The sequence below is a fragment of the Strongylocentrotus purpuratus genome, unplaced genomic scaffold (assembly GCF_000002235.5).
Source record: "Strongylocentrotus purpuratus isolate Spur 01 unplaced genomic scaffold, Spur_5.0 spur5_scaffold_4, whole genome shotgun sequence".
NCBI classification, from domain to species: domain Eukaryota; kingdom Metazoa; phylum Echinodermata; class Echinoidea; order Camarodonta; family Strongylocentrotidae; genus Strongylocentrotus; species Strongylocentrotus purpuratus.
The window spans coordinates 32,910,542-32,920,951 of NW_022145610.1; the positions used below are offsets into that span (position 1 = coordinate 32,910,542).

At 36.6% G+C, this 10,410-nt stretch overlaps 1 protein-coding gene across 1 annotated transcript; it reads right to left on the reverse strand.

Annotated features, from left to right (window-relative positions):
• Positions 1-543: 543 nt before the first annotated feature.
• On the reverse strand, positions 544-7,858 carry LOC591262 (V-type proton ATPase subunit G). Its single transcript, XM_030997549.1, has 3 exons — positions 7,712-7,858; positions 4,026-4,126; positions 544-2,664 (listed from the first exon to the last, which is right to left on the reverse strand). The coding sequence occupies exons 1-3, from the start codon at positions 7,824-7,826 to the stop codon at positions 2,497-2,499; spliced, it is 384 nt and encodes a 127-aa protein (XP_030853409.1). The 5' UTR covers positions 7,827-7,858; the 3' UTR covers positions 544-2,496.
• Positions 7,859-10,410: the final 2,552 nt, after the last annotated feature.

A 10,410-nucleotide genomic window follows, 5' to 3' on the forward strand; every position in this document is an offset into this window, starting at 1 on the left:
ATCAATCATTTACAATCCAAACTGTAATCATTCTCCACACCATTAAATTTACTGTCATCTTGAAAAACCTCACAAGGTAGAAAATCGTAAAGAAATGGAAAAGATGCCGGTGTCATGGATATCTTTGTTGCACACATTTTCTAGTTGTAGTTTGGTTCAATAGTCATCTGGGCTTCGTTTCATAAAACTTGTTGTCAATAACAACTTCCACAGATCTATGACAAATCTGCTCACAGCCAATCAGATGCAAGGATTTCAGTAGCTTTCAACAATTATCGTAATTTGTTATTGATACCAAGTTTAATTAAACAGGGCCTAGGCATAATTGAAACAAATTAACAAGGAATCGTTTCATCACATCACAGTCATTACTGTTTTATGTCAAAGAAGGCATTCATATTGAATCGTATTTTATATTCATTGAGAAAAGTATTGTTTTCAAGGCAAGATTATATTAGTCCATATTCCATGCCTTGAGATTGGACAACTCTACATACAGACGAAGAATTAAGTAATGAAAATAATGACACATTCAAACATTTCTTTATGATGGTAATATAACATTTATATATTTTTTCTTAATAGGGTGTACTGATATAATGTTGACATAAAATGGACAATATATATATGTTTTAACAAAATCATACAACATTTCATACATACACTGTCATTTGGGGCTTCAAACAAAGTAAATCTTGAATTAATTTTTTTAGAGTAAAAGAAAAAAGAAAGAGAGAAAAGACAATAATTCTCTCCAACTGAAGAGGTCTTTAAAGAAACAACTCTGCATTTAATATTTATGCCTAAACAAATTGAGTGAAGTGAGCACTCCTGTCAGTATTCTTAACTCTTTCAGAGCTGTTTTCAACTTAAGCCATCCAAATTCTGATCAAGTCTTTTTTCTGGACGATGAAAAGCTTGTCTTTCATCACAGATTTCTGGATTGAGAATTTAGATGTCTGAGAGACAACCCCTGTAATTTTAATGAAGAGTTTCTCGATGATAATTGTAAAAAAAAAAAAAAACTTGTCTCACAAAAGGTTCTTTGAGGTACGCATTTCTAAACTTAGTGGCCCACACACTGTAAAAGCTAACAATAATCGAAGAATTACAGATTAAGGAACCCATCAAATTATATGAGTGATTTTTATCAAAAGTAGTAACAATCCTAGTATAACCTCCCATAACTAATAAATGCCATAAAAGATGTCCGTTTCTTTTCTCTTTTTTAAATATTTAATAATGAGATGTACGTTGATTAATTATGAATGGAATGTTCATGTTTCTCCTTCACAAATTCATGAAGGTGTACTCATATCCACAAACAACACAAGGCACAAAATATAACTTGTTCACAAACTAATACTGAAATAAAACTCATTACTTTGTATTTCTCGTCATGATTTAACAGTAAAGGGCAGTAGCTGCTGGTAACTTTAGAAATTACCACTTCAGAATGTACAGCACGCAGAGCATTGTTACCAGTGCAAAAAGTAATTCAGGTTATTCATCATTTTGGCATAGTTGATTAAAATCTATTCTTTGGACCAAACATTACATGTCAACAGTATTAAGATCATATGCAATTCTAGTATGGTGCATATCACATTATGATTTAGTGTTTCTATGCATTTCCAAAGGATTTTGGATGTCACTAATCAAGCTTTAGCTCCGGCAACCATAGCCCTCAGTACATCCTACCAGGCACAAAATGTGTGCGAAATACAGATTAATTTCTTGCCAAATGACGTGCCGTGGCAGGTAGTGGAACCTTGTATATTGTGGTTAATAGTCCGGAGACTTATCAACCCGACCACAACACCTTTGCGTAGCTATCTGTACAAGTTGTAACAAATTATGAATCACTTTGATTTTTTGATTACCGGTACTGTTAAATGCGAGCCTTTGTTTCCCTTTTGCCTTTTGTTGCAATGATCCCCTGCTTTACACAAACTTTCCAAACTGATACAACCAACCAAATGAACCAATAACACCAAATAATACAAAGAGAAGTACCTATAGCTACATACATGACTATTTCTACTACATATTTCATAAAAAGAGGAAGCTAAAATCCTTCAACATATTACTTTTAACCCTTTGACAAGTATTCTCAGACAACTTTAGACAACATCTTATTTACGCCTCAGAGCAAAGAGTTAGTCCACCAATTAATAGAGTGCCAAATGACAACATTTTCCTGTTCATACAACCATAATTCTGGTCCTAAATGGGGGAAAACATTACCTCTATGAAATTAATTTCTCATTTTTAATCCATAACAAATCTTTATTTTGCCTCTCCATTCTGTTACAAGATAAACAGTAATTTAACCAAGTAACCATAGAATTTATTCCGGTAAGCTCTGATACACGAGCCACTCACTTCCCTGTGGCAAAGGGTTGATAGATTAGGCAGGGTTGAATTTTCGAGAATATGGGCCACAGTGGTCTAAAATTATATTGCCGATAGAAGATACATTATGCATATTATAAATCACAACTGGAGGTTCTGATGTAGCTCTGGTTTGATGTCAAAGACCATTTCAAATAGATCATTTAGGACCTGTCCTCGCTTTTGGCCAACCCTCTGGTTGATTTCCTGAATCTTTGCAGCGGTCTGGATCTCGATCTCGCGGGCCTGGTCTCCCTTTGAACCTAAATACTGCAGAGGTAAAGAAGAGAAAAAAGACAATCATGTATTAAACACGTAATAAACAAGAGAAGGGGGAGGGAGATAGGGAAAGAAAGAGAGAAAATGAAAGAGAGAGAGAGAGAGAAGATGAGATGGACAGTTTTATAAGCAAATGAAACAGAGATGTTATACTACATTTACATATACCTATATATGTCAAATGACCGATATGCCAATTTTAATGTTATTGTTCATAGTGATCATGACCATTCATAGTGATTATTATATACCTCATTTTAAGATTCTTTACTAATCCTGTCTTCTGATTGGTTGAAAATGCAGTCATGTTCTTAACCATGCCCGCTAATTGAAATTCATAGTCATTTTTCCCGGCTCTACCGGTTTATATCCATTTTTCATAGCACTTTTTCCATGGCTGTGAAACGTGACGTCATTTTGCTGCGATCCCCATTTTGGTTTACGTGTTACCTTATATAAGTTTCTTTTGTGCGATGACCGATGCGCAATACCGTTAACGGTGTTTGAGTGCAATTCGATTTTGGTCGCTGCATTCAGACGACGAATCTACCAATCCACGCAGCGCAGACGACTGATCGCCATTTTGTGTACTAGTCTCGATCGCAAAATACTGGGGTTTTTTGTTTCCAATTTTTTGTCAATAAAGAGGCAAAATGGAGGACACAGCTATGCCAAGATTTCAACTTATGGATGACATTCAGCTGCAAGACTTAATCGATTCTGCTGATAGCAAAAATACGAAGTATGCAGTAAAATACGGCATTAAAATATTTGAAGAGTTCTTGCGAAATGTCAACACGGACCTCGGAGATGTAAACAGACTTCCGAATGCAGACCTGGACAAGATCCTTCAAAAATTCTATGCGGGTTGCAGGCAGAAGAACGGCGATTATTACAGCAAGATGGGTTAAGATGGTTAAGATGGGTGAGTCAACATTTTCCTTTTTTTCGGTATATAAAATATATATTGACTGCTTTTAATATTCGAGGCATAGTTGTTTCTATAGGGTCTCGGGAAACTCACAACCTGCTATGACCCCGCGGCGCAAGCGCCTTGGGGTCATAGCAGGTTGTGAGTTTCCCTTGACCCTATAGAAACCACTATGCCTCTCAAAGCAGTCAATATATCCTTACAGTAACATTGAAGCCCATACATTCTGTAGATGCAAAGCCTGAAAAAGCATGGAAAGGCAAATGCCTGATATCTAGCACCCATGACACGTTTGCAATTACCCCATAAATATATTGGATCTTTGCAGTACATTAATAGTTCAACTAATGTGAATTTGTCTCTGTGAGGAAGCTACTACATGAATGTATAACACTATAAATGTCAAAAATTGCTTTTTTACCTTTTGTTGAATATCTTCAAACTGTAGCTCCCTTTCTTTCTTGTACGCTTCTATTTCCTGCTGCGCCTCTTCTTTGGCTTGCTTTAACCTCCTAGCTTTTCCTGCATGTCAAAAACAAAAGAAAAAATATTTCAGAGATGATAGGATGAAGAATAAACAAAAAGGGGAATGAGGTAAAATAAACAAAGGGGGTAAAACAGAGAGAGGAGTTGACCCCTCATATTGATGATGCTCTGTTGTTTATATCTTGTTTTTATTGAGAATGAAAATAAAGACTGAATTGAGCTGAGTTATGAGCAATATGTACCTCACAAGTCACAAGAGTCTTCATATATCACAAGTTTATTAAAACATTGGTGTGTTTTTGTTAAAAAGACTAGTGCTGTAGTCAAACGTTTAACCGTCCGGTATCCGACCGCCCATGGCGGATTCCGTTTTCAATTGGACGGTTTCGTTTTCCCGATTTTTTTTTTTTTTTTTTTTTATAATTTTTTTTTTTTAAAGTTTCGATTTATGCCCCTCCACCTGGCATTATGCCTGGCAATGTCTCCCAGCTCAGTAATCTGTGTGTTGACTCACCACTCCAAAACTAGAACAACACTCCAATTAGTCTGTCATCCTGGTTTGAAAGTAATCTTTGTAATAGATCTCATCATCTCAATATGTAGTTTATAATAATAATTCATCCAACTTTTACACAAGGTTCTGTCCTTGGTCCTCTACTGTTTTTAATTTACATTAATGATCTTACACATTCTTCTAAAAACAACGTTGTTACTATTATTTGTGACAAGTTCACAAGCACAAATCGGCCCCTTTAAATGCACCTCGCAGTTAAATGAAAGTTGCCGACAGAGTCGGTAAAAAAAAATTTTTAAAAAAATGATTTTTTTTTTTTTTTTTGTTGTTGAATTTTTTTGAATTTTTTAAAAATCGTTTAACCGAAAACCGTCCGGTTTTGACTGGCGGTTAAACGGAATTGGAGTTATCCGTGATGTTACAGCACTAAAAAAAACCCAAATCAATCTTTAATACTTACTTTATGATAATGCTGATTAGTGAAAAAAAAGGCGCACGTACAGGGAGCTCGTAAGATTCAGCGAACACCGTGCATGCGCTGTAGTGTACTAAACTAATCACTATTATTTTTAAGTATTTCAAAGTGCCTTGTATTAGTAAAGCAGAAAGAAGAGTCCAATTAAGGCTAGGTGATTATTATCATCATCATCATCAATGTGATAAGATAGGGTTGATCCTGTAATTCTCAGTCACTTCTTCAGGGTTGGCTAGGTTCTACAATCTCTGATAGATGGGGAATCTATGTCTTTATTTTGCACAGGCACAAGGTAGAGACGGTTCTGAATTCTGATCATATATCAACTCGTTCAGACTACTAGCATTTATCCAATCTCATTTTGAATTAAGGTATAAATGGAGTTTGAGTCAATTATTTTTGGAGGGAGATTGTTCCAGTCGGACAACACTTCTTGTAGATGAAACCTTTCCTTAAAAATGTCTGAAAGATCATCCCTTTTAAACATTTAAAAAACTTTAAGCATAATATTAGTATTACATACATGTAAATGTACATGTATATTTGGATTTTTATTTTAGGCCAATATCAGAGCTTTTTCTTCTTCTTCTAGTCACCAGTGCAAGTACTGTCCTCTGGGTAAAGTGCTTTCATACTTTTGTGCAGTTAGTTCTGTGACTGTGAGCTGGTGTGCCATGCTACTCCAGAGTCCTGTCATTCTAACCACTATTCATTATTTTACCAGGAATTTGTGACAATTTCCTGATAATCTGATGTCAAAAAATAACTTCACAATTAATTTAAGGCTGCAGCACTACAAATAGTAAGGTGGTGTGCCCATAGTTTGCACGTAACTTAAAGATAAACTTGAGTACTGGTAATGCGATTGCATTATGAAAGAAAAGTTGATCATATAGCATGTAAGTAATGGTGTGTAATGCAAGGTTCTAGAGTCATCAAAATCATCATAAATTTGGCAGAGTCTTGGTAAAGTAACAATCACTTACACAGAAAGATGTATATGGGACAACACACATGGTGTCGGGGCTAGTACTACCCTGATTTCCTTATCTTTCTATGCTCATTACTCAGCCAGTATACATTTTCTTCCAAAATTGTTTGGCACATGACATTTATTTGTAATCTTGAACATTCAGTGTAAGTTTCGTTAGATTCTGTGAGAATTCATTTTATTTTTTTACCAGAACTCAAGTTTATCTTTAAGTTCGCTATCTCAAAAAGTGGTAAGATTTCGAAAATCTGATATCATTAATGGAAAGAGGAACATCAAATTACCCAGATACAGAATTTTTTCTGGAATTCGGTGTAAAATTATGAAAATATTGACAAAAGAGCAGCAAATTTTGCAGTCATTTGCGTCTGTTGACTCTGTTCCAAAAATTATTAACTTATCGGATATAGTATAAGCGATAAGGGTCTGGAAATTTTCCGTTTTGAGAGCAGATATCCTCAAAATTGTATACATGTAAGAAGTGATACCAACTGATACTATGATATGCCTCGTTGACACTTGCCCGCATTTTGGTTTGCGCATAGTTTGCGCATAGACACATACTCTTGCGTGCCAATGCGGGAAGTATTTGTGGTAGCGGGAGGATGCGGGCCGTGCGTGAAATGCATGACAGAATTTTAAAAACGTTCAAAATTTGGGCACAACAATTTTGTTTGACAACGTTCGTGAACACTTCGTGAACTATGCGCACCCTATATGATACCTAGTCGTGCCAGTGCGCGCTGATGCGTGTATGTTCACGACTAGTTAACAACTACTTTGCTCACGATTTGCGGCTTTTGCGCACTGGCTGCACATACTTTTTGGCAGTGCATATGCCATATGTCATGCGCATAGTCTATGAATGCGTGTCCTGGTGGTTACGCATTCCGTGAACTATTCGTAAATTAGACGTGACCCTGCGTGGCGTGCTGTGCCCAAAGTAAGGTCTTGGTGTTTTTAAGACTTTTTTAGTTGCAGCGTGCACGCCGATCGAACATCAAATTTTTAGATCGCGATATCTCCAGAATCCTTTGACAATGAATTTTCTACTTCTAGTTGAACCAATTTGTAGTAAAATACTTTGCCATTCAGGCATTTGTTAATAATTGAAATAAATGAATTTGTGTAGAATATGAGAAATCATAAGATGGAACAGATCTAGTCTATCACATTTTCTAACGTAGACCTCTAGTAACAGTAACATTCTCAAAATCTCTGCGAGCGTTGGTTACCCCTTCGACCCTTTATAATACAATTAACTAGAAATTTATACAAATGGTCCAACAAATTTTGAGAATTACAAGGCAAGCCATGTAAGAATAGTCTAAAAACTAAATTAGGTTGAAAATGATTGTGCACACCATCATGTGATCTTGTGATTATACCACTACCCGCATTATAATGTACAGTCTACGAAGCCGGGTGCACAGCGATCATGTGATGCCGGGAACGTTCGCTATGTACATGTAGCCGCTAGCTGCTCCGCCCAGCTTAACCGAGTCACGAAGCTACTTGCGAATACATCCATTCCGGGCTATGTTCCGGCCAAAAAGTCAATGAAGCCATTGAAAAATCCACATGGAATGATAAATTACAAATTACATGAGAGTTAAGCTTTAAAATAAGATATAAACTCACGTTTTCTGGCTTCTGCAACCCTGTCGGCTGCCCTCTTTTCTGCCTGCAAGAGCTGCTGGATTCCTGGTGTCTGTGCGGCCATTTTGGATTTTGATGAACTCTCTTCGTTCATCATCGCGATTACGCAATCAGTTCAAAGTATTCAAGCGTGCAGTACGTGTAGGTTATGATACCGGTATTGAAAACACGGTGTCTGTCACATTAATTTTAATTAATCCCTTTTAAGTCAAAGCCTTTTTCTCCCAGTGTCTCTAAAAATGTGTGTATAATCGTCAAATTTGTGGGTATAACTTTGAGAGAAAAACAGAGGAAATGATGATGTGAATACACCCAATTAATCTCAGTAACTTGAATGGAGATTGAAACTACAGGTTCGCGTCAGGTTTCCTGGCCTAAGGCCCATATAACTCATCATCACTAAGTGGTGAGAAAAAAAAAAACATCAACAACTATCTATCCGATTTCCTGCTTGGCATCAGCTGGGTATACCCAGGAGTTCCAACACATTGTTATACCCAATATGTTGTAAAGTTATGGCATCAGGGAATTGTCACATAATATCATACTTGCCTGTAAAATAATAAACAGTACGTGGTTGGAATGACAGGACTCAGGAGTAGCTCTGTTTTCAGCCTAATATATATGTAATATTAGCTTTATAGTTTTAATGTTTAAAAGAGATTATCTTCCAAAGGTCGAAGGAACCACTACGGGGGACAAAATGTCCAGTCAAGGCCGGATCGAGGTGAGGGAAGGAGCGGCTCATAAATCGGACATGGACTATTTCGAGGATCTCTATAGCGCTCAAATCCATGACAAACCAATGTGTTCATATACAATCCTCTAAAAGTAGACACAAGTCATACAGGACTTTTTACTGATATTATCACCATTGATATTTGGAAATATCAGAGGAAGAAACACAAAAAGAAGATCGTTACTGAACATGTCCAGTTCCCAATCTTTCTTCCCACCCGCCCCCCCCCCCACTTTTTTTCTCCTATTCTCATTCGCAACTTTCCTCTCAATCCTCTGGTCCGTCACTGTCTTTCCACCTAGTTCCCTTTACTAACCTCCCCTTCCCGCGGCTCGTGCTCCCCCCCCCCCCCCCCCCGCTCTCTCTCTCTCTCTCTCTCTCTCTCTCTCTCTCTCTCTCTCTCTCTCTCATTTGTCTCTCTCTCTCTCTCTCTCTTTCTCTCTTTCTATCCATGGTCCATATCTCTATTAAAGCGTATCTTTCTTTCTTTCCTGTATTTCCTAGTCTCCAACCATCTCTCGAATTGTTTTTTTTTCCGCCGATGCTTAATTTGCTCTCTATATAAGTAACTGCAGGGATGTTGTCCTAGACACAGAAAAGGAACGCACTCAAACTGCTGTGGAAATGGATAATTGAAAATAATCATGAATTTATCGATTTTCATGAATCTGCTCGTTTCATTAAAAACACAAAACACGGAGAGGGCCTTCATTCAATTTCAGTCACATAAGTTTGTTTTACTGGAGTGTAAGATAAAACCGATCTATGATTGGACAATATCGTGAGGTCACGTGATAGGTTATGTACGCCAGCGGTACTGCATGTCGGTCTATGTAAAGCCGCTTACCTCCTACTATCAACAGATCTTTGACAAAACATGGAGACGTCTCACTATGTGATTTTAGAATATTCACTGCCAAAGTGATGGATGCGCTTCATGCATACCTTTTCGGCTTGCCTTCTTGTAATGAATACTATCTTCCACCTTTGTCATAATAATAGTACCGCTAGTGCATTTTAATGAATTATGATTACATATCAATGTCTTTTTTCTGTTCTTTTTTCTGTTCTTTCTTGGTCATGTAATTTGTTACGTCTTCTTGTTTACAGTCATTACGTGTTTTAATAAATGTTCTCTGTTGGCCACTATTCTTCTTTCATTGATTATGTATTTCATATTTTGTTCACACTCATTATTATCTGAGGGATCCACAATTTACAAGCTCTGCTTTTCAGTGGACCTCTCCATTTCCTCAAAATATAAATACAGTTAAATTTTTTGTCTTCCTAAAATGTATAAATTATTATTAAGATTTGTTTATTACCAATGTAACTATGTTTTGTATACATTTTACATTGTATTCGTTATCATGTATTGTATTTTGTTGGAAATGAAAAAATAAAAATGAATGAATGAATGAATGTGAAGTGACTGTTATTTTGAATAGTGCCCTCTCTTGTTAAGCTGAGAATACTTGAATCAGGTTGAGAGTTGTAGGTAAAGATGTTGGGGTTACACCATAGAGATATATATATCTCTATGGGTTACACCCTGTATATCTATCAAAAGAATTTTTAAAAAATGTTGCTATTGTTTGTGGTATTGTAACGGGTGGTCAACTTTGGCAAAGTTACATGCAATTTTCTCAAGTTAGCTCATTGATGACTGACAGACGATGTCACAAGGGGAATGAGATCTAGAGGTTTTTTGAAAAACAAATATTTAAAATTATTAAAACAAATATTTAAAAATCTATGAAACAAATTCAGAAGTTTACATATCAAAATATGAGATGTATGCAGGACTGCACACCAACAGGAATACACTTGTATTTCGATGTCATGGGCCCTTAAAGACGCCCCTATAGTTTACTCTACACGAGGGTTAAAGCCAACTAAAGAAAGGCCCTTTTAACGGACGACCTCCCCAATACTCCCCTAT

Excerpts from the sequence above, each read along its gene's own strand:
- LOC591262 (XM_030997549.1), bottom strand. The coding sequence starts at position 7,826 with ATGATGAACGAAGAGAGTTCATCAAAATCCAAAATGGCCGCACAGACA. Across the intron at positions 4,127-7,711 it reads GGTTGCAGAAGCCAGAAAAC|GAAAAGCTAGGAGGTTAAAG; the intron begins GTGAGTTTATAT and ends TTTGACATGCAG. Across the intron at positions 2,665-4,025 it reads TTGAAGATATTCAACAAAAG|TATTTAGGTTCAAAGGGAGA; the intron begins GTAAAAAAGCAA and ends TTACCTCTGCAG.